The following is a 25530-nucleotide window of genomic DNA, read 5'->3' on the forward strand; positions in this document are numbered from 1 at the left end:
AAAACTTAATGACAAAGGCACATTCTTCGCAATGGTAAAATTCGTACAGGGCTTTTTCAAAATTCTTGTTAAAAATCAATCGCCTTGTTATTAAATTGAAAGCCAAAATATAATAAATGGATTTTAACTTGTTCCTCTGGGCCCATTTTCAAAAAGATTGTATTAAAGTCTTAAGATCATTAATTGCCAGGTGTAACCTTGTTTTTGCGTAAATTGCGTTTCAATACAAAAAAGAACATTTATCCCGTAGATTCTGCCAGTTTCTATAAACACTCATAAGCAGTATTATGTTAACAACTAATATTATACCTTACATAAATGCGTCCTTTATATGTACATATTAAGTCAATCGGTCCATATATCAGTGTATTTTAATAAAAACCCCAGTTTTATGACGTCAACGGTCCATATCATATTTTTTGGCCAGTCCGGACCTCGCCAAAAAATAATATGGACAGCTGACGTCATATAATATGGACCGCTGACGTCATAAAAATGGTGAAAACGACTTGCAATTTTCACAACGGTGAACAATTGTCGCAATTGAACATTGATTGCTTGGTTCAATGAAAAACATTAATAGCGCTTTCAAATTATTGAATAGTAATATGAAATGTTCGGTATAATATAAAAAATATAACACACGACTTCGGGCCATATGGCATTATAAGGACCAGCCACTCAGCCCCTAAGGTGAATGGACCTCGGCTTAAGCCAAGGTCCATATACACCTTCGTTGGCTGACTGACCAGTCCTTATAATGTCATATGGCCCTCAGTTGTGTGTCATATTTCTTAAATGTATCTTATTGAAACTGGACCATGAACTCTTAGGCATTTTTATTACATGTTTAATAACGATGAAATATAACAGACAATAACTTCTACTCAGGTTTTTTACAGTCAGTCTTATAGTACCTACCAGATTGTTGATTTCCTTCTCCCTGTCTGGGGCAGATCTCGCTGTCGCCTGTGGAATAATAGGCAGAATGGTTAGTGTATATGACATTCAAACATGCTTACATCGTTATTTCATGTATGGCTGTGTTAAAGAATCATAATCAATTATTCATTTGGTAGAAGGCACAGTTATAGACAATTTCATAGCCCTGAATAGCCTTTGGCTGATATACTGAATTTACCAAAAGTAAGGAAATATAAAATTTTAAGTCAACAGCCAAGCAACAATAAAGCAAATGTTATCAAATTTTAGCTGAAATCGTGCAAGAAAAACTGTCTAGAATATAAAGCCACTGCACACAAAAACATTTCAAACTGGCTACATATACTTTCCACAAACATGAGATGGTGGAACAACTTCTTTTTGCTAGCAAACGTTGAAAAAAAAACCCATGTCACCCATTTGGTCAAAGCAGAATTTAAGAGAAGCATGTTTCTAGCAGTTACCTTTTTATACTATATCTATCTTTCAAACCAACTGAACATAACTAGAAATAACTTAGAACTTCCAAAACCAACTGCAGAAGGAAACCCGGAACTTCTAACTAGCCACTCTTATACCTCTGATATGGAGTCTATTAAATTAACATGATCAGGGCAGCCCAAGTAAATTTCCCATAACCCTCAGACTACACTTACACGTATATAGACTTTGTATGAATGCAGACATAGACACTTCACAAACACCTCATGGTCAATGAAGTATTCCAGGAAACCATAAACAAAGTTAGCTCCGACACCTCAAGGGAACTACATGTACATTTGTATTTCGGTAGAAATACTGCATGCAAAGTACCGAGAGAAGAATGGTGAGTTTGCGTCTGTGCCCTATTCCAAATATCAAGCTATCTCAACTCAAAACATGTTTCTTTTTACTTCTAGTTAGCATACAGTAACAAATATGAGTACGAATTTAAGATGTTAACAATGGCAAGCTTTTCATATATCCAAACAATATTATCAGAGGATAGAAGAGTGACCTTCGATTATACATCAACTGATTTGAGATTTGGCCACAACCGATATAGACAGCCAATAATACAAGGTCAGACATACAATAAGAGAGAGAAATGGAGAGCGGGTGCTGTTATTAAATGTTAAACAGAGTAGGGTAGCATTCTATTAGTTTCATAATAACTACACCAGACACATTGGCAGAAAGAGCAGTAGTATGCTGTGATTATGAACACATTTGTGGAACCAGGTTTATCATAGACAGTATGAGATATTACATGAATTACCAAAATCAATTGACCCCAACATCATAGTTCAGGGTAGAGTGTGCAGTTATTAAAGCTGATCTTATTCCAAACCACCATTTAACAAATAGAGAAAGAGCTGGTTTGAGTGTGCTGTGATTATAGGTGAACTTATTTGAGAAACCTTGATCATGGTAGAGGTCTGGTTGTCCGTCAGCTTCTTGATACACCGCTGGCCGCCAACCACGTTGCACACCTGAAGAGAGAAATGGATTGTAAATACATGTAAGTGGTCATGATCCAAACTCATGATTCTCAAGTATATTGAATGTGCCTTATACCTACAACTTTAATGCAGGGGTTCTTACAGCTCATATTTGTCAATCCTGAAAAATATCTGAGGGTCAGATTGTGTATAAGGGAGTCATGCCCAAAGCGGGGTAAAGGGGCTTAGACCCCTTTTGTTAATGTTTACAAAGTCATTAATATTTAAGTTACTTCCTACTGTTTTTGATAATGTCAGAGCAAGAAAACACACATTATTTTTAACTGTACAGAAGTCTGAAATTTGAAAAGGTCTCAATCCTGATTTTAGGATTAATCCTGAACTTATGAACCCCTGTTAATGGCTACAAGTTTACAGAAGGGGTAATGTTACAGAAATGTAGTCCATTACCGTAAATGACTGGGTATTAGACACACTTTTTTCCCTCAGATTGCGATGTAAAAAATGCCTGCGTCTTATAACCAGCAACAAGCTTTTGGATTTTTTTTTTCTGAGGTCGATTTAAGGTCGAGCGCTTGTTTCGATTTATGTAGAAAGGGATGTAACTCGCGTCATATCGATCGAGAACATACGGGTTAAAACGGCAGTTGAAGATCGGGATACGGTATATCGTAAGATATTTATAAGTACAAAAAAATACTGAACGATTAAAGTTATTCAATATTATTTTGAATATAACAATAATAAAACATGCATATATAAGCAAAGCTGTGCACTGTCAAAACATTTTTTGTCAGTTGTACGATAAGGTGTGAAAAACTAGCACTGCCTTTAAAGCTGTTTTATTAACATACCAATACTACAAACTGTTGCGATAATGGTCTTGTGTTTTTCACACTTCGCCACGTTCTTTCTTTTCTGTAGGTTTTGACATTTTGAGAACAAACCCGTACAATATTAGTTTTTTTACAAAACTTTTCATTATCGTTTATCATATACTGTCAGAAAGAAATCTTACAAATTGTCATAAAAGGTACTTTTCAGTGCCATCCAGCAACAAACTGTCACACACGGTACTTTGCTTATTTTGCTTTGTATTAGTATTCTATGGTTTTAAAAATAACCATCACTATTTTCACAATTTTTTTTTTTTGGTCACAGTCAACAAACATGGTGGCCGAACTCGGCAGAAGATTTTGACATTTTTTCTATGCATCCTATAACCCCAAACATAGATTCAAAGTTTTTTCCTCAGATTTTTCACTAATTTTTTTGCCTGCGTCTTATACCCTCTATCACCTTATACCCAGTCATTTACGGTATTAATTGATTTGACACTCTTGACTTAGTTTAACTACTGCATATACATCTATAACTGACCATACCATATGTTTTTTTGAATCAGCAATAGTTCAATTACCCTAAGACAACCATCATATCTGAATAGAATGACTCTGGCAGGTCTATGCTGTTCTACATCTCGATGAAGGTAGGTGTTTCCTGGTCTACCATGTATAAGGCAGGTGAAAATCCTGGAGCTTTCCAGGAAATATCTGCCAACCATGCAACATTGCAAGATGCAACAATGCACTCTGCAGTATAACCTAACATGCTGTACTCACCTCTAGGGGCAGGTATGTGTGTTTCTGCTCCTGTCCCACTTGTAGACAGGGCAGGTGGGGATGCTGGAGCTTCATCTTGTACCTCTCCAGGAAATACCTGGCAACTGTGCACTCTACTGTCTGGCCAGAGTCCAACTGCAGAGGGAATCTGTGGGGAGAATATCAACATTTACAAGCATTGTGTTGTATTATGCAAAGGGGGTGAATATCCAAACTTACAAGCATAGTTGGATAAAGCAAAGGAAAGTAAGCGCTGCCTGGTGTTTTTATTTGACCAAGTTCTCCACCTAAGATTAAGCCTATCATGTATGGTAATAAATGTATGTGGAAGTTAGCGCTGCCTGGTGTTTTTATTTGACCAAGTTCTCCACCTAAGATTAAGCCTATCATGTATGGTAATAAATGTATGTGGAAGTTAGGGCTGCCTGGTGTTTTTATTTGACCAAGTTCTCCACCTAAGATTAAGCCTATCATGTATGGTAATAAATGTATGTGGAAGTTAGGGCTGCCTGGTGTTTTTATTTGACCAAGTTCTCCACCTAAGATTAAGCCTATCATGTATGGTAATAAATGTATGTGGAAGTTAGGGCTGCCTGGTGTTTTTATTTGACCAAGTTCTCCACCTAAGATTAAGCCTATCATGTATGGTAATAAATGTATGTGGAAGTTAGGACTGCCTGGTGTTTTTATTTGACCAAGTTCTCCACCTAAGATTAAGCCTATCATGTATGGTAATAAATGTATGTGGAAGTTAGCGCTGCCTGGTGTTTTTATTTGACCAAGTTCTCCACCTAAGATTAAGCCTATCATGTATGGTAATAAATGTATGTGGAAGTTAGCGCTGCCTGGTGTTTTTATTTGACCAAGTTCTCCACCTAAGATTAAGCCTATCATGTATGGTAATAAATGTATGTGGAAGTTAGGGCTGCCTGGTGTTTTTATTTGACCAAGTTCTCCACCTAAGATTAAGCCTATCATGTATGGTAATAAATGTATGTGGAAGTTAGGGCTGCCTGGTGTTTTTATTTGACCAAGCTCTCCACCTAAGATTAAGCCTATCATGTATGGTAATAAATGTATGTGGAAGTTAGGGCTGCCTGGTGTTTTTATTTGACCAAGTTCTCCACCTAAGATTAAGCCTTTCATGTATGGTAATAAATGTATGTGGAAGTTAGGACTGCCTGGTGTTTTTATTTGACCAAGTTCTCCACCTAAGATTAAGCCTATCATGTATGGTAATAAATGTATGTGGAAGTTAGCGCTGCCTGGTGTTTTTATTTGACCAAGTTCTCCACCTAAGATTAAGCCTATCATGTATGGTAACAAGAGCACCGCGGAGTGGGTGCCAACGCTCGTCTGTTTTTTTTCCAAGTCGAAAAGGGGGGATAACTCAATATTAATTAAAGGCAAAATTATATGACCTGCTATAAACATGCATAGTGTTAATAGGAACACGTGTAGCAAGTTTAATGTGAAAATGTTGAACGGTTTTTGAGTTATGAGGTAAGGTTAAAGTTTTTGGACGACGACGACGACGCAGACGCAGACGACGCCGACGACGCCAAGGCTATCACAATAACTCGACTTTTTTTCTTCGAAAAACAGACGAGCTAATAAATGTATGTGGAAGTTAGGGCTGCCTGGTGTTTTTATTTGACCAAGTTCTGCACTTTGTTTGTGCGTGTCTGCGTGTGACGTTACAAACCCTGTACTTACGACTGTGTTTGTGCGGGTCTGCGTGTGACGTTACAAACCCTGTACTTACGACTGTGTTTGTGCGGGTCTGCGTGTGACGTTACACACCCTGTATTTCCTCTTCATGGTCCCACAGTGGGTGATCTCAACCTTCAGACCTGCGAGAGATAAAGGAATTGGTTCAAGATCATTTGATGCTACTTTTTTTATTGATAATTTCTACTTGTGGTGGAATGTTATCTTCAAAAACACACGCAATATATATGAGAATGTCTCAAGTTAATAATTCATTAAATAACTGCTTTGTTGGAAGTTTTTGGAGGGTTTTCTTGCAGCTTGAAACACTAAACTCTAATACAAAGACATCTGACCTTTGATTTCCTTGGTGAACTTGACCCTCTGGGAGTCAGTAAGGGGACGTTTCTGTTCAGACATGTCCTTCATATCCAGGACCTCACACATGAACTCGATCACCGGCTGCTGCTTGTAGAACGCAGTAGCCGACACTGGAAATAAATATAACATAGTAAAACATAAACGTCTAACATCGCATCAATAGAATTGAAAGGCATGAACTCCCTCAGTTCCCAGTGAACTCAAGAAATATTTTTTTCATAGTTTTTCTTTAGTGCCATAGCCTTCCAGAAATAACTTTTCTGGTTTTATTTTGCAATGATCACTTTGAACATCAGAGTACACTCCATTAACTCACTTTTCTGCAACTTAACACTGCATGGTTTAAAAGTGAACCGTTTATTACAAATACAATACAAACCAACTCTTACTCACCATCAATGTTGAGCATCATTTTCCACAGTGAGGGTCTCACACTCTGATGGAAGCCAAACCATACCTCCCTTCCCCCACCCAAGGGGTGGTCGTAACCCTCAGGGGGTGAGAAAAATGAGCGTCCCACAGGTGTGTATCTGAAAGACAGGGCATGGGAGGTTAACAGGCAGGTTCATTGTAATATTATAACTTGTACATGATTTCACGGTTAACACCATACTCTGGCTAAATTGTGTGAAAGCTCAATGCTATTTCATTTTTTTTAAGCCATGACATTCATATTTAAAACTGTTTATATATATTTATATAAAATTGGCCAAAACAACAAAGTAATCTTGTAATTCTTTGATAACCTGTTTCGTGTTTAGCTCATCTTTATGCACTTATTGAAGTATATTGAATATAATAAGAAGAGATACTTCTTTTGCTTGCTATTTCACTTCACATCACAAGACTAAAACCAAACATCATTAAGCATGGTATAACACAGTTACTATAGTTACTACAACAATTCTCATGCCATTCACTCAGAACCAAAAAAGCCTTGTCATAAATTATGCTAATGGTGAAGCTTCTATGGCTTGCCACGACAATTTCAAACAGATCCCTATTAATTATAACTTTCAAAAGGTTTGTACAGAACCAGTTCTGACCTTGACCTACATTATGATTTTAAGACTCAGGCAATTAACATAATTTTTTAGAAGAATGATATTTTTTGGGTCATTTAAAGGCCCTCACAATAAAATGCTCCTGGTGACGTAATTAAACTAGGTAGAGGTCAAGAATCCTAGCAACATGTGTGACTTGTCTAGGTCATTCATAAAACACATTACAGAGTCAATGGGATGATAGAGGTATTCCCCTTGAAATGTCACCTTAACCCCTTATATACATGTACCCTCTTTCTTCTTTTCATGGGTTGACCTTTCATTTCCTAGCCCTAATCCAGTTCACTTAGATACTGACCGTGAGCTAATTTGGTATTGATCACATGTTTGGTCAAACACTAACCCTAATTCTAGATTTTTTGTATGACAAATTGTAAAAAAATCCGGACTGATATTTCCCTTAAAGCATGAACTCTCTGTGACACAGGGCTGAATATGGCCACAGAGTTGTGCACAGAAAGTAATCACACCTCCTATATTTGACCATGTTTTGAAGTATGAAATGGAACATGACAAGAAAGGGCTTGAAGACCTATGTAATCACAGATGAGATCCAGCAAACACAAATAATACATAAAACATAACAGCACAGTATATATATATATATATATATATATATATATATATATATATATATATATATATATATATATATCTTAAACACAGCTGCAAATGTTTAACTGTAAAAGTGATTTTAATAGTGCACAGTGAGAAATAATATATTGATACATTGTTAGTAAGAACATGTATTATTTTTAACTGTTTTAGTTTCAAAACATAAAACAAACATAGAAAGTTTCAACTTGAGGTGCAGCTTGAGTTTTCAGGAGAGAGGAAGGTGGATATTTTTCAATAATAACATTGAGATGACTGACATGAGTTTTTAGTCCAAATATTTAACTAGAGCTGTCACAGGAGTGACGAATACCCCCAAATGCCGCCTGGACACAGGAATGGCAAACCATTCCTTTGAAAAGAGGCCATAACTCCAAGGTTACTGCACACTGCATCTTCTTTTATCATGCATGTATTGTTTTATTTAAATCTGTTGAGTAATTTAGAAGTTACACTGATGACAAGAAAAACTAGCCTTTCATGAGTTATCGTCCGGAAACCATTTTTGACCTTGGCCCCACCAGCCCCAATATCGAACTTGACCTGTATCTTCTGATGTTACACCTGCGTACCAAAAATTGTTCAAATCTGTCTAGCCTTTCATGAGTTATCGTCCAGAAACCGTTCTTCTATTTTTAGTAACAGTGACCGTGACCTTGGCCCCACCAGCCCCAATATCGAACTTGACCTGTATCTTCTGATGTTACACCTGTGTACCAAAAATTGTTCAAATCTGTCTAGCCTTTCATGAGTTATCGTCCGGAAACCGTTTTTCTATTTTTAGTAACAGTGACCTTGGCCCCACCAGCCCCAATATCGAACTTGACCTGTATCTTCTGATGTTACACCTGTGTACCAAATTTTTTTCAAATCTGTCTAGCCTTTCATGAGTTATCGTGCGGAAACCATGAAAACCGACAGACCGACCGACCGACTGACCAGCTCACTCCTATATTCCCCCTCAAACTTCGTTTGTGGGGGTAAAATTATTATTTTTTGGCGAAAAATAGATTTTTACATTTCTTAAGCATGCACAGTAATATTGTTGACATACCTAAAAGTCCAAGGGCTTTGCTACAATTCTTACCTCACTTCAGCACTCTTCATGGTTGGTAACAATTGAGATACTTTTTAAGATGTTAAAACAAGAAAACAGTTAAAATCTTACCTGATCTGCCAAAAAAAAATCGGAGAAGTGAAGGGTTAAATATTAATTATCAAATTTTGATATGATTTTTTATTTTTTTTATTTTGTTTTAATAGCAAAGCCCTTGGATAAAACAAAGAGTCTATTAAATTTGCATTATAAAAATACAATAGGATGCATACAGTCTAGGGAGTAGTCTTTATAAATACAAATTGAATTTACTAGTTAGGCTTTGCAGCATAAAATACCAAATATAAATGAAGCAAATAAAGCTCAAAATTCTAAGCAGATTAATTAACAAATTTGTTTTCCAAAAGAAAGAGTACAACAATGAATTTGCCTTATAAATCTCTATGATTTTTTAAGCACTGCATGGACTTGATGTGAAGCCTGGACTTACTTCATGCTCGGTAGGTGTCGTATGACAACATCGAGAGCCTGCATAGCGTCCTGCGGTATTCTCCTCGACCTGCCGTGGAGCGCGTCCTCTAGGGCGACTAGACTTACTTGTCCAATCCATCGTATACAGACTTTAAATATCCTATCCTTGCCCTCCCCCGGTAGGGTTAACTCAAGCTCCACCTAGCACAAGACACAGAAACACCCCACGTTACATTACTCTATGTCAATCTTGTACACACACACACAGGTGATGGGCAGCGGACTTGAGGAAGAGATGAGCGGTAAGCCTTTTGAGTTAGGATAAAACATGCTTCTAATAGCAATGAGAGATTGGTGGGCTAGATTCTTCGCATTGCATTTATAATAACTGCCAAGTTTATGCTGTTAGCTACATTTTGGAACTTAAGCCAAATCATGAAATGCCGCTTGAAAACATGGTGATGCATTTAATAAGATTTTGATTTTTCTCTCTCTCTGAATTTAACATGCTTAAGGCCTAACCCTAAAGCGCACCAATCATCTCTACCACAAATGTACGTTCCTCGGGAAGTATTGTGTTAGTGTCTCGTACAGGGGAGAGCCAGCCAATCAAAACACCACATACAAGCACCCCACAGGGAGATCTACGCACATCTCTCAGGGCACCATACTCACGTAAGACTAGGCAGATGCCGCATGATGACATCGAGGGCCTGGACAGAGTCGAAGGGAATGGTTCGCCCCCTTCCTTCCAAGGCCTCCTCCAGGGCGTAAAGGGACACCTGGTCCACCCATTTCACTTGGATGGTGAAAACACGATCTTTGCCCTCACCAGGTAATGTTACTTCTAACTCGATCTAACAGGGGGTAGAAATTGGTTTTCCTCATATGTGCACACATGTCTTCCTATTTTTACTAGTCTACTTTTGGCTAACATGAGCGTTAAATTACTTGTGTTACATCTATGTTTCATGACAATTTGGTGTTTTATAGAAATTCTGAATAACAAATAAAATTCATGTTTAAAGTAAGAGAAAAGCTGAAATCCACTTTTTTTTTTATTAAATTCTATTTGCACCAATCTTTAGGAAATATTAATTGGTTTGGTGACTTCCTCAATGCAAACTGTGTATCATATTGATGCTTTGTGTGCTTATCAGCCTGCCTTCTTCAATAAGTAGTTCTACACGATACATATAAGTAAACACCAAATCACTGTTGGCAGCTATTGGTTACTGTGGAAAGTAAAAGTTGATAAGTCTATAAAAAATCTACATTTTATATGATATTTCACTTGGTGGATTAGGGCCTACAAGTTAAAGCCATGATCACTCAAAGAATGGCGTCAAAACCTTGAAATGCTAACATCAATTGCAAACAGAAGCAAGTTTTTGCTACATATTTTTAAACATGCGGAAATAACAACCTTTCATCTGCAATAAAAATATCATGTTAAACTATTGAATAAAAAGCTGCAAAAGAAACAAGTCTGTAAAGAATGGAATACTTGCAAGACAAAACAATTCCAAAAAGATAAATTCTTCTTCATAATAATGGTGTGGAAAAAAGGCAACATATTTTGTATATTGATTATTTAGTGACTGTGTTGAAGCAAAGAACATCCTTATCCCTTAAAAATTTTCCTCAATTTTAAAAACTTCATATATATAATTATCAAATTAACATTTCTGTACCTACATAAAATTTGTAACGCTATTATTTAATAACTGACTTGTTCTGGGTTAACTTCAAGCAGCAGTTTCCTACCTTTTCCTTGCCGATGGGGAGTGGGTCTCGACTGTAGAGGTTTTTACGGCCGTCAAACACTGGTTTTGCACCCTGGAAAATCTTTTGGCTGTACGCTGTCACCATGGTCTCGATGATCTCTCTAAAATGCAGGAAAGACTGATTGAGCATGATTCTAACAAGAGTTCAACCAATGGGGAAGTGCACATTAAGAGTTTGAATTTGGTCATATTTGACAATTAAAGGGCCATAACTCTGGAGTTAAAAGTGCTATGTTTTTATGTTTATGTGATTTGATTGTTGATTAAACTCATTTGAGATTTGTAACCAAGTTTGGTCAAGATTTGCTCAGGCTCAAGTTGGAAAATGACGCAGTGGATGAAGGACAAAATGATTCTCATATCTGAAATACTATGTCGGTGACATTTTTAGATACAATCCCAATTGCACTTTAGCCATGCATAACAGAAAAATTAGAACTTCTTGTGTTTAGACAAAAGCTACTCAATGAAGGTTTTTCATTTTTAGAATCACACAGACAAATGATTTTTCCTTGCAACCCTTATTCTGCAGATCTCATTTGTAAGAAATTTTCACAGTCACTTATTTCTAAATACACAAAACTCAACTAACCTGTTGACTCTTCGTGGACATTTATCGGGTGTAATGCTGATGTCATAGTGGTTTATGAAGCCTTTTGGTATGCGGACCTGGAAGTGGTTGGCCCGGAGCGCGATGGGACGACCCTCAGTGCCCTGGTTGGGGCGTTGTGGGCACAGGAAATCGATGGGTGGTGTGGTGGGAGGGGGCTCCTGGAACTGTTGGGGCAGGCCCAAGTAAGGCAGTGTGGTGGGCGGCACTGAAACAGGGGGAGGTGACATATACATCATGGGCAGGGTAGTGTCTATATATATATATAAACAATATGCAACGATGCTCAAAGGTTGGTTTGAGTGGCTGTTAAAAGTTAAATAGCATTTACCCTGTTTCTCAGACAAACCTCTGTAGTGAAAATTCTTTAATTAAGTAGCAGAAAACATCCACAATAATGGTGACAATCTAGTTTGCATAATAATATATTAAATCCAGTAAGCTTAATTCTTCATGTTTTACAATGGTTTTCTGTTTATACTTTGGTCTGTAATTGATTTCCTGTGATCTACCAGTCATAATTTATTGTTATTAAATGAACATCACAATATTTAAAATAAGATACAAATATACATATATTTGCTAGATAACAGCTTGATTGTTCAGAACTTGGTTAAAGTAAACAACATTGTCATCTTTATCATTTACTAACTAAACTTTTAAATCTTGTTTGCTCTGGACCGTTCATAGAGCAAGGTGCATTTGCGATCTTCAGTAAATTTAACAATGTTCATGACAATTTTGGTTGTAGGGGTTTTATTTGAATATATGAGCATGTCAAACACTTTCACTTTTAAAATTATTAATAATGCTGTATACAAATTTGTTAACTTAAAAAGAAGATCTGAACAATCGGCCCGATATCTTAATAATTTCGGTACTTTTCTACAACTACATGTAGGCATGTGGTCATTGGGAAACGTGATTTCTAAAATGGATGGATATCATTATACATTAGTTTTTTAAACAAATATTTGTAAAAACATTGTCCCTGCACCAGTCTATCAATATTATTAGATACCGCAAAGAGACATATACCAGTACATGAAATTAGAAATTAACTTTTTTATCAACCACAAGGGACAATGACAGACTAAAAAACAATTCTGAAAATCCGGAAATTTGGAATGAGTAGGAGGGATACAGCCCCAAGGCTGGATCAAGGGGCCCAGACCTCTGTTGAAAGTGTTATAAAGGCCATTTAAAGTACAAGGTACTTCTAACTATTCTTATGCAAATGACCAGCAAAAAAACAAACTAAACAAACGCAATTGTAATTGTATGAAATTAAAAGCTCTCAGTCCATATTTTAATCTTGTAACTTGTTGTTTTTTCTTTAAAATGCGAATTGCTATAAAAGATAACTTAGAATAGATTCTCACCCGTTTGTCTACAACAAATTTGTTCTTAAAAATTAATCATTAATTTTCAATAGTTTCATGTGTTAACGACTCATTTCCAGAGCTCTGTTACTTATATTAACTGAAAGATATATTAGTTACAGAATTTCAACAAATTACCAGCTGATACGGATCTCCGAAATATACATGTACCTTACATCCCAAATATCCCATCAACAAACCCCAAGAGCCAATAACAGTACAATAAACTATGCAAAAACTAGGAATTACTTGTGCCAAGGTGAGTGAAACCTATTAAAAGTTTGTACAATTTGGAAGGCTAATGAATTTCTCATTGTTTATACAATGCCTACGAGACTTTAAAGATGCACTCTCACAAATTGGCCATTCTGACAACTGATTTTTTTCTCTTGAAATGAGCCAAATTGTTCATAAATTACTTAAATAACGGAGATATACGACTGCTGATGAAAGATCAGATCAAATTTTTTTTTACGTTCAAAAATTGATGTTTTATGGAACGCAGGCATCGAAATTAGACTTTTGAATGAACAAGCCCGAATTCTTATAATATTAATGCATGGAATCATATTTTTAAACAAGCCCTGCCATATAATACTCAGAATTTGAGCAAGCCCGGAAGACATTTTACCAGTGCAGGGCTTACGGGCTTGTGCTAATTTTGACCACTGGTGACGCTTTAAGAAAAAGAAAAAGTTTGGCAGTTTTCCAAACAATTGAGACTATTCTACTGTGAGTGATCTTGTATGACTAAATTGAAAGCATTGAGACATTAAAGACATTAAAACAAAAAGTTGTGACATTGGTCAATCTGTGAGAATGCAATAGCTGCTTTAAAATCCTTCAATTTAACAGTAAATGAAAATGTTTAAAATAAGAGCAAATTGGCACAGTTTATGTGATCCTATAAATAAAACTCCGTATTTGACCTTGACAGTATCAAGGTCGCTTGAAAAACTCAAGGTCACCTGAAAGGTTCAAGGTCAAAGCCACAACCTTGGTAAAAACAATAACAGTAACATATGGGAAATATAACAGGAAATTATTTTTGTTTTCATACCATTTTGATAACCACTGGGATTAAATAGAAGTGCATCATTTCCTGTAAATTCATGAGCAAGAATTTTCTTTAAGGTCTTGGGTGTACATATTTAACTCTTACTAACAAACAATATTCTTTTATTAGTTTAATGAACATTGTGTTTCCACTTCTTTTTATCAAAATTCTCTATTATAGTTTTACTTTTAAAAGGGTTGATGGGAAGTTTACGGATTTTTAACAAAAAAACATGCCTTTGTTTTGTTGAAATGTTTGTAAATTGGTTTAACAAATGAAATTTTATGCAAAACAGATAAAATATTACACATTTCATCAAATGCTTTATCTAGATCTAAAGTGTATCTAAAGCATCCATGATACTGCACATATGCATACTTGACCAAGGTGAGAACTATTTCAAACTTTTCGAAAAAGGTATAATTTCTACAATATGACACCACCATATTTCGATAGGATATTTTCTTGCTCATAAACGAGGTGTAAGTGTCATGTCTCGACATATTTTCCTGAAAGTTTGAAGACCTTAGTGTTAATACCAATGTACTGATTTACAAACATTTTCAACGAAATATCTTCTTTTAACTCCTTGTTAAAATTCTGCAAACTTCCCGAACAACTCAGGTATATAGGAAACATAATGTATTTTTTACATGTATATGATGTGCACAATCATTCTCAAATCAAAATATTGTAATATAAAATGATATCATCCAAACAAAGCAATACAATAATTTTGCGATCATAATCTAGACTAAATGTCCACATCTTTCTTACCTTCCGGCACGGGAAATGCAAATGGTGAAGACCCTGAAAATAGTGTTCAAATGTTAATGCTATGGAATTTAATCAATATAAACCATATTTATTCTTCTTTTTGACATGAAAGATAAAACAATCTTGTTGAATTCAAGCCAAGACAAGATTTCAAAAAATTTCACTTCAAATTCTGTAAATGACGAATGAGGATGAATATTTATTAGTTAGTAAAATATAACACTGCTTTGGTTCTAAAAGACTCGCATATAAAGATAGAATGAATATATAATGGACTGTTGTATAATGAGTCCCCATACTGCAAGTGGAAAACTAACAACAGATAAAGACAGACATCAAATTTGGTATCAGACGGTGATGCAAAACAATATCATCCGAACATTCAAGCTTGCAGGGTCAAATTGTGAACACTTGCAACACTTTTCAGAACCATTTTACCTAGTATTGATAACCACATGCCAAAATAATTCCTGGGTAGTACGGTAATTAAGTCTCAATTAATTAAGATTTGTCATAACTTTACATTATTGAGACATTGGACTGGCACTACAAATACATATTTTCTCAAGTATGTCAGTCTGAAATTTAGTAGATGCAATTTTGACACAAGTCAATTTCACAGTTGTCACTTGTACTGCCTGGATCAGAAAGTATTGAGTTATCCAGGTTTTAATGGTTGGCTCAGTTGATAGAGCGTCTGACTTGCAAGCAGGAGCTCCTGGGTTCGATCTCCAAAATGGCCACATACTTTTCTGCGTTAAGTGGCACATGTACATCGCAAACATAAAAACATGTTATAATAGCTTATAATACTATTATCATAAATCCCTATATGCAAGTGCTAGGAAGAGCGATATCGACATGTACATACATGTACATAACAGGGATTGTACATGACGGTGCGTGGGATATCTACTGCTTGTGGGGGGCTCTGGAAGGTCATGACCCCTGAAATCACCAGGAGGACCCTCAACTGACCTAAGTCAGTGTTCATGACCAGTAACCATTTATCTCGGAGAAACCCTTGACCTTTAATCATTGAAAGTTAGGGGAAACAAAAACTTCAGACAAACACGAACTTGCCAGAAAGCAAGAAACTATTCGAAATTTAGCAACTGTGGTTTTAACATTGATCCTGTAGACTGTATAAAAGAACATTCATTTATAGTTAAGTTTAAGCTTGTGGTCTTCACAATTATTTGAAATGTTCAGAGTATACAAGTACACAGACAGAGCTTTAAGGAATCTGAATACATCAGAGACAGAAGGCATGGGTATCAGGTAGCATGATACAAACACAAATAAGCATTACACTGAAATTACATTTGGATATAAAGAGTTGCCTGCAATACTAGAGTAACTATCTGAATTGATGGATGTTACTACAGTTGTGCCTGCAACACTCATTTTGAATATTTAAGTAAGTCGTCAACATTTCTTCTTACAAAATGGATACTGGTCAGTGAACACGCTTGATTTGCACTGGTGCTAAACGAAACTTTCATTGTTTGAATGAGATGAGAAAAATATTCCTGAAATGATCAAAAAAAGCAAATGCATGCACTGCAGTTTGATGTAGCATAATTATCTCATTTAACATTCAGGGTTCTGCCCTAAGACTTTTGGATGGGCCTCAAATAAGCGCGGACAAAAATTGCATCTTTACACCAATTTGTTTTTTGAAATCTGCACTGCAAAATAATTTTACACCTCAGAGAAATGGTTCTGGCATTTAGTTTAACAGACAAATCTGGAATATAATTGAAAAAAATAATAATATTGAGTTACTATTTTACAAAATGGCTTCAGACATCTCCAAGTATACAGCAAAACACCCTGACTTTAAATGCTCTCTAATGATAACTTGAAATTCATCATACGAGATTTTATGCAAAGTCCTGAAAAATTCCTGAAAAAGACTTGTATGTACTGTAAAGATCACTGCTATAGTGCATGACAAATGACATTTAAAGCTGCAGTAGCGCAATCTGGCAAGATTTCAGAAGATTTGTACTGAAATTTAGCCACTTTCCTTCAACACCAGTAAGCAATCGGGATATTTTGAAAGACTGGTATATATACCTGCCAACCGTGAAAATGTTAGGTTTAATCAGTTTAAGTATAATTGCATATCTATAGACTATTAAAGGCTGATTATTCAAACTCATTTGAGTTCTAGACACAAGCAATTTACTTCAAAAGAGTAACATATTTGGCTGGCAACCATGCACATTTTAGCAAATGCTGGGAAAAATTGAAGACCAGATTAATAAAGCTTCTTCCAATCCAGCTAAGACATGGATAGCAAAGATCTGATATATTCATCATTCATATAGTAAATCACCTCAAAAGTCTCTCAACAAAAGCATAACATACAGAAAATAGTTTTGTTATAGAAGTTAGATACAGGTAATTAAGTTTGCTTACTCAAGCCCTGAACACTAGATTACCAAGTAAATTGCTTGTGTAATGATTTCAATTCAATATTCATGCCACATAAGGCCGTCGACGGTTAAGTCTTACACTATATATCTACAGAAGCCTCTTCATTACTAAGAATTATATCATCAATCAGTTGGCAGGTATTTTATATAGGACACAACAAATGGATACTATTGTCATTACCACATCTCTTTCCAGAAAAAGCAGCTTGTTTGATCATTTTACCATATTTGGATAAGACGAAAAAGCATTCTCTTTTAAAACTTCAGTATTCAATCTGATTTAGCTAATTTCTAAGATTATAAAACACTATCTTTGATTGTAGCACAATCTCACATACAAATCATCTTTTCCATACTAGCAGTCATTCTAAATCATAAATTTCTTTCTTAACTCATAGTATAGAAATGTGGAAACAACATTGAAAGTATCATTTGCCATGTACTGTAGTATTTTTAGCTGGTATTTTTGCTGCCTTCAAGAGCCCCTGAATGTTACGTACCACCGAGTGTACCATTCAGTTGGGTACTTTTGAAGCCGTTGTCAATTGTTGTACCTTCAAGTAAACAAAAGCAGTATATCAGCTGGTTAGCTGAACAAAACACAGAAATGTGATGTGTAAAATCTGCTTCACTACACTGAAAATACTACATTTAGAGCAGCATGCTTGCATAATATTTCCTTCCGTCACATGCCTGAAACTGTTAATTTCACAATTTATACAAAATTCATACAGCTTAAAATATTCTGTCTTTAAAATTATATATAACTGTTACACTAATAACAGAATAGACAGGTATGCATGGTATGTACAACACAATGTACCCTCAAAGGTGTTCACTCGACATGGGCAAAAATTTGTAATTTGTTTGGATGATCACCAAGCTGGACAAATGAGTTTCTTCCAGGTAATCCGGTATCTCCTGGACTAGAACCCACTACCACTAAAACTTGAACAAAGCTCTACTGATTGGGCAACTGGGTGGCTGGTTCTTACATGCCAACCAGTCAAGTTAGTCTTGTAGGAAGTGTGTCCAAAGCAGAGCAAGAACCCATGACTCTTGACCACTAGCATGGCACTGTACGAAATTAGCTTTTGGTTTCCTGGCTCTTACTCCAGCACTCGACTGCCTCCCTTCAATGACCATTCCCATCTGGGGACTTAATGCTTTTACAGTAAACAGTAAAATAAAACTACAATGAAAAGTGTGGCATGTGAAGGGCTACAAGCCATGACCGTCACAAAACTTGGAAGTTATTTACAACCAGAGTCAACCGGCTTACCGCCAAGCCGGTGGTTTTTATGTCTCAAATGCATACATGTGATAATTTCTTGGGTCGATTCCGGGACACCCATCGTAATGTCAACGCACACTAGGGGGGTCCGGGGGCATGCCCCCCCGGAATTTTTTTTAAATGGGGAACGTCTATGGTGCATTCTATATCATATCTGGGGCTATTTTAGTCGTTTTTTACGTCGGGAAAATGTACCTATTTTGACTGCCAAGACGTATTTTTTACTTGACATGGTTGTTTTTTTTTCTGCATTTTCTTGAAAAAATAAAACCACCAGATATTTTCCCAGGCTTTAAATGAAGTGCTAACCAGGAGGATATGCAGTCTACTTTCGGTTTCATCAAAACAGGAAATAAACAACTATACGGGCACCTGTTTTCCCGCGCTTTTGAGAACATGCGTTACAAAATATTTATTTTTTCATCACATTTAAAACGTTTGCAATTTATGACACACAATATTTTTCAGACGATAAAGAAGATTTTCCAGTCGATGAGCTTTTTTTCCGTTTGGAGATGCATATACCATGGTCACGTGATTAAAGCACTCTATATAACCACCTGTAAACCCCATATCGTCAGTTTTATTTCGGCGTAAAAATACACACGATAGTTCGGAAAAAAGGTCAAAACACTAAAATTCCTTATGGACGCGTAAGTTGTTAAAAGTTGTTTAAAGTATAACGACGTATCGACTTTGAAAGGACTATGGGATGTTTTCCGTGTTTTAATTTTTTTTTTTTTTTTTACTCATTTTGTCACTTTCTTTGAACTTACCTTCATGCTCGTTTGTTGGTAAAATGTGTGAAAAATATCAATTCATCAATTAAAAGCTATCATTCATAAGACCAAACAAATCCATATGAAAACAATGAATTTGTATACAAGAACCCTCCCCCACTCGTTAAGCACAACAATAGGCCGATAGATCAATTATCGGGTGGTTACGATGACCTCGACGACACACGTACCAATTAACGGATTAGTGTCAACATGTCCTGTGTTTTACGACCAGTGTCCCGGACAGGCAAAATAGCTGACTTACATTGGTAAAATTAAGATAATCGATTCCGATTCCGAGATTATTTTTTTTTTCGTTTTTTTTTTTATGACTTTCCGGGACAAACATGCACCCTCCGTGACTCCGTGACAGAGATACGATTTCCGGGACAATCCCGGACGTCCGGGACGTTATCACATGTATGCTCAAATGACTCACACTCAACTTTTCAATACATGAAACAACTTTACCCCTGTGTCTGAAAGGGAATATGAACGCATTTAATACACGAAAATAACAACGCAATTATAAGCCTTTTCAATGGTCAGCGATACTGCTTGGGAAATTCTCAAAAAACAAAAATAGGACGAGTTCTTTCCAAAGATAATTAGATCTCCGTCTAAAATTCAGAAACCAATCTTGTGTTCTAAATTGTTGAAAAATCGAGTATCCCTAAACATGTAAAGCCATATTTAATACCTGGTGGTATAGGGAACATGTTTCTGGTTTTGACTGGCAGTTAAAAAACCAGAAATGTTAGGTTTTCTTTTGACTAGACACAATTTTCATATGGATATTTGTTTTCCTTTTTCTCAATATGGCGGAAATGCTTGCCAATGCGTGTCACACGAAAACATCCGAGTATTCCGAATAACGAACTCAAAGGCGCCGTCTAAAGGACAAGGGCATTAATCCATTACAGTAGCAGTCATTTGCAACTATGTCACACTTACCTTCCTTTAATATATTGCTTCGCCAAACTGCAATAAATATGCATAATTCTACTTTTTATTAGCAAGCTATTCCGGACCTGAACGAACTGCCACTCTATTTGAAAATATCCAGAAACATAATATGCATTTAAGAATGGAGTAAAAGATTACCTCAAACTGTACATGGAAAAAAAGAATCAGCGGCTCAGATTTTATATTTTATTAGAAAATACTAGCTACCAATTTTCTGTGTATCTGTAATAACTATTCGATTTAAATGGATCCAATATTATGACCTTTGACGATTTTTATTTGAAAAGACACAATTGGAAATAAGTTAACTGTATGGGCTATCCTTTGAAAAAATATATATGCGTTAATCTTAATTGCTGCATGCCATGTATATGTTTTTGTATATGAAACAGATTGTTATCAAAGCTTAAGTGTAATAAATATTCTGTTCTGTTCTTAATGTTTCTTCCATTTGTATTGTAAATCATTTTAATTCTGTGAAAATATCTTCCTTTTGTATTTTTTTTATTTAATCCGATGATCTTAAATCAGTAACTGAGCATTTTACACTCGGATGTTAAACTTTAATTGTTAAATTATTTTATTACTCTCTTATAATCATAACTTGTATATGACATAGTATATTGCACAAATAAACTTAAATGAGATATTTTGGATCAAGAATTTTGCGCTAGAAGGGCAGTACTTGGGGATGAAACTGACGTCTTTTCCACAATTACAAACGCGTTATATATGGTTTTAAACAGTACACGGAACAGAATTATTTTTTTACTTAAGCATAAACTGCTCATCGTAACATTACACAAATATAACATACAAATATAGAATAAACACACAATCAATAAAAACATACATACTTAATTACATTATAACGCGTTTGAAATGATTTTGTATTATATACATATTTTTAAGAATTTCCTCAAAGACAAATTTGATGCAATACTCCAAGGACGGTATTCATAAAATTTCATAAGTCATTTCCTAACTTAAGTCACTTTCCTCTCTTGTGTATCTCTTTAGTAACATGAAATAAAAACTAAAGAATTTCCAAAATACATTATTTTCCTTGACCTTATTAAAAAACAACAACATACTTTAACATTTCTTTAATTTCACAATGAAAAATTAAAGAAATTGACTTAAGATAGGAAATGACTTCAGAAGATTTATGAATATAGCCCCAGGTAATCATCATTAATTTTATTCCATGCATATATGTTTGGTGAAAACGTCAAATAAACCAAAAAGATATGAAAATGTGTTCATAGTGTCAAAATGAAAATACGAAAAATAGTGAAAGATTACTGTACAATAATATAATCTAATTATCCAGTCGAAACGATAAGGCTTTATTTTAACGGTCCATTAGAGTGTTTATTGAGATCACAATCTAAAGTATTAACACCTTGACCAAACACGTTAATGATGCCATCAAATCAGCGATCATCATGTCGACGTCTCAAAAACTGCTCAAAATGGCACGAGAAATGAGAACATTTTTCCTCTCAACAAAAATTAAAATGGTATTATGAAATTATTACGCAGTTATGTGTGAAATTTCCCGGTTTATACTAATTTTGGAACGACAACAATGAGATCACATTGTCAATTGACTTTGAGATCGAAGCACGGCTATTTCTGGAGTTTTTTGAGAACAAAATTGCATCTACATTGCGCGTGTGAATGTGTATATTAATATGTACAATATTGTTTTAAACTATAATGCGTTTTTGTCAAATGCTTATATTGTTATCTAAACCTTGATTTTACAAACGCAAGAGGACAGTTTTGCTTCCCAAAACGTAAGCAAGCTTGGAACTTAATCTGATTTTACAAGTGATTCGAGTGTTGTCGAAACATGAAGCGGAAGTTTGACTCTGCCGACGACGTGCATGCTGACGGAATCCCGACAAAAGTTATTTTAACAAGTGCCGACGGCGTCATGTTCAACGACGTTTCAATCGGCAACCAATATGGCGAGTCTCCTATGGTTCATAGCCGACCAGTATCCACATCGACACCTTACGCTAACAGTAACAACTACCGACGTCAAAATCATGAAAACATACCAATGTCGAATGGCTTTGTACGTCAACACCAGATGCCGCCGACGGGACAGAGCACGAGCACCTCGAGATCGGATGAGGAGCTTCGAAGGGTGGTGGACAACTTTGTAAGCGTATACGAGAAACTGGACCGCACCGATGCCGCCGACGCGAAGCCGAACTACAGTTACACGGAGCTGGCGTTTCTGGCACTCCTCAGGGCGCCAAACTTCGCACTCCCCATCACCGAGATATACAAGTAAGTCTCTCCGCCGTGTTAACAAGAAATCCAATATCATTGGTAATGAATTTTGCTGTATGAATGTTTGCTTTGTTCGTTAATTTTGTATGATTTTCATGAAACTAATGCCAAAATGGTTTCCATATATTACTATCATCTCAAATATATTTATTTGTACACAAGACAACGCAAAATTAACTCAAATAGAATGAACAAGTAGACAATACGTTTAGACGTTATTTTCGATCTCATGGCATCAAAACCTCACTTCTTATATTTTTAAAACCGATTTGTATAAAACAAAGATTGATCTGTTGTTTTGCCTATATATTGTTTTTGTTTTCACGCCCGGTAAACGCGATCTTCTCTTCCAGGTACATTCAGTCTCGCTTCCTCTTCTACAAGCACTCGACCCGGAAACACTGGAAGAACGCCGTGCGACACAGCCTCGCCAAGACGCTCTGCTTTACCAAGATACCCGTCGGTATGTAGATATTTATATATACATTGAACTCTGAACAAAAAGTATACAGCTTATAATCTATATAAACATTATACCAGGCTTGCCTTAGTCGCTATTTAAAATAGAGACATGGTCCTTAAATGCCATTTGTCAACCATAGGCAATATCTGTGATGCGTTATACCCATGTATATATTTATAGCGGACGGTTTAAATGGTTGTATATGTGACGTGAACGTTACTTATTTTTTATAGGTCGGGGCTCCAGTCAGAACGAGAAACTATCCCGCTCAACGTATCTGTGGTGTGTCATACCGAGCAGCATCGCGTGCTTCGCGCGTGGCGACTACCGGCCTTCACGTGACGGAGACAACAGCGCCGAGACACTTAAGTGGGGATACTACCAGTATGCATTTAAATTAGTCTGTTTTTTTGTGTGTTTTTTAAAAAATCACGATGATAGTTTGTGTGCCATAGCCTTGATGTCATTGTGTCAAATTTGTGTGTATTTTGAAATAGTAATTTGAAATACATTTTAAACGGAACGGTCATTGTATCTGTTTCAAAACATGCAGTGCACATACGATCATCATTTTTATTCAAAACCGTAAGTTTTACACTTACATGTATATACATTACTGCTTTTTTTCTTATTCGGTATAACCTATCATATGTCATAGATTTATGGAAAACGGCGACACACATGTCCTGTAGTTATTTTACACTTGAAATGGATGGACTGGCAAGCATGTTTAAGGTCAAGGTCACACTTTTTAGTTCAAAGCATATCTTTGTTGTTGATGTTTTTTAACACTCGAAGATTCGAGAATAACTTTGAACAGCTCTTAACAACATTTCGTTGCTGTCTCTAGCGCACGACAAATGCCACCAGATCCAACGTTATCGTGGTCAAGGTCAAACCAAGCACCACATGACACAATCTGGAATCCACACTGTAACAATTATGAAAGTTCTTGGTACACGTGTTCATCACATTTAAACATGTCAAGTTTAAGTGCAGAAGCCTTTAATCTAATCATGCAACAAATGCAATATTAGACCAGAAGAACATTGTTTCTTTTGATATTTATTTCTTTTAAGAATAAACATCGATAGTACACACTGTATATGTTTTGTTTTGACTTCAGGGCCAATGCAGAGAGGTTCTGGTTGGAGGTCGGTGACTACATGGCGACCAAAATGGCGTCCTTCAAGCGTCTCATCCAAGAATCTTTCGACCCCGGTCTCATCCTTGAGGCGCAGGTCTGCATGCTTCCGAATGATGTCGTTGCTGGCAACACGAATAACAGCACCTGCAATGGCAAAAGCCGTCTGCCACTACGGGAGAGTCACCTCAACGCGGCCAACTATCAATTTGCGGTGCAAAACAACAGCTTTAATTCACAGTGCGGTGCGACAACCGGATACGCGGGGAATCAACTCCAGTATCACGAAAACCATTTCCAGCAACGACACTCGTCTACCCCAGTAGCTGCGCATGCGCACTGCTTCCAGAGCGGACTAGCAGAGAAGGCCGCATCACCACCCGTGGAACAAGATCCCTGGATGCCGAGGTTTTCGATCGTCAGCCTTGATTTGAGCCTCAGCAGCGTGGACTCACAGCGCCGGACGCCGCCCTACACACCGCGGTCCGCCTATGATAGTGGTTTCGACACGTGCGATTCTAGCCCGGAAGAAAGTTCATACAAGCTGCTTAACAGTTGTAGCAGGATGCAAAATTCGGACCAAGCTGCGTCGCCGTGTCTGGCTCGTGATAACTTTAACTCTAGCATTCTCAGTGACGAGTGTTTAAGTGATCTCAACAGATTCAGTATGTCACCTTTCAGTCTCAGTGACTTCTCGGAAGCCTGTCCTAACATATGTATCGATAGGAAGCTGTACCCGGACGATTCACATACGCAGCGACTAAGCCCAACACCGTGCATGCAGTTCAATCCACAGTCACTTCCGCAGACGTCACGAGTCTCACCACCCTCGTCGATGACCGGAAATCGATGGGCACAAACACCGCACGTGCATCTTCCACAGACAAAAAGCGAGTCCATGTTCCAAAACTTCGATTTTCCAGTGCCACCACAGCGGACACATGCATACACATTTGGGGACCATACAGCAGATATGCAGTTTGTTAATCAAGACTTTTTCGACACCAAGCCCAGTATTCAGACCTCAAATTTCAACCACACGCCACACCAGTCGGCTACGTTGAACACTTCCGTCCCGATTTTGATTATGAACACTGACGGTACAGTGTCCACCGCCAATGTTTCTCATTGGAACACGCCTTTGTATGCCAGCTAACACTCGGATCAACATATTATTTGTGTATTATTGACGTAAAGTAACCTTTAATTAGCGCTT

At 36.6% G+C, this 25530-nt stretch overlaps 1 protein-coding gene across 1 annotated transcript in view; it reads right to left on the minus strand.

Moving 5' to 3' along the window:
• The window catches only part of LOC128205090 (protein argonaute-2-like), a 38751-nt gene extending 18460 nt beyond the window's left edge, over positions 1–20291 (minus strand). The window contains exons 1-12 of the mRNA XM_052906508.1: positions 20135–20291; positions 17862–17915; positions 14918–14950; positions 11684–11909; positions 11072–11192; positions 9980–10161; positions 6491–6627; positions 6073–6207; positions 5772–5859; positions 4007–4154; positions 2343–2414; positions 922–969 (exon numbers count right to left, since the gene is read on the minus strand). Coding sequence (XP_052762468.1) covers positions 922–969; positions 2343–2414; positions 4007–4154; positions 5772–5859; positions 6073–6207; positions 6491–6627; positions 9980–10161; positions 11072–11192; positions 11684–11909; positions 14918–14950; positions 17862–17915; positions 20135–20153 — 1263 coding nt within the window. The 5' untranslated portion in view covers positions 20154–20291. The remainder of the gene's footprint in view (positions 1–921; positions 970–2342; positions 2415–4006; positions 4155–5771; positions 5860–6072; positions 6208–6490; positions 6628–9979; positions 10162–11071; positions 11193–11683; positions 11910–14917; positions 14951–17861; positions 17916–20134) is intronic.
• Between the last annotated feature and the right edge of the window lie 5239 nt (positions 20292–25530).

Source organism: Mya arenaria, chromosome 10 (assembly GCF_026914265.1).
Source record: "Mya arenaria isolate MELC-2E11 chromosome 10, ASM2691426v1".
Lineage (NCBI taxonomy): Eukaryota > Metazoa > Mollusca > Bivalvia > Myida > Myidae > Mya > Mya arenaria.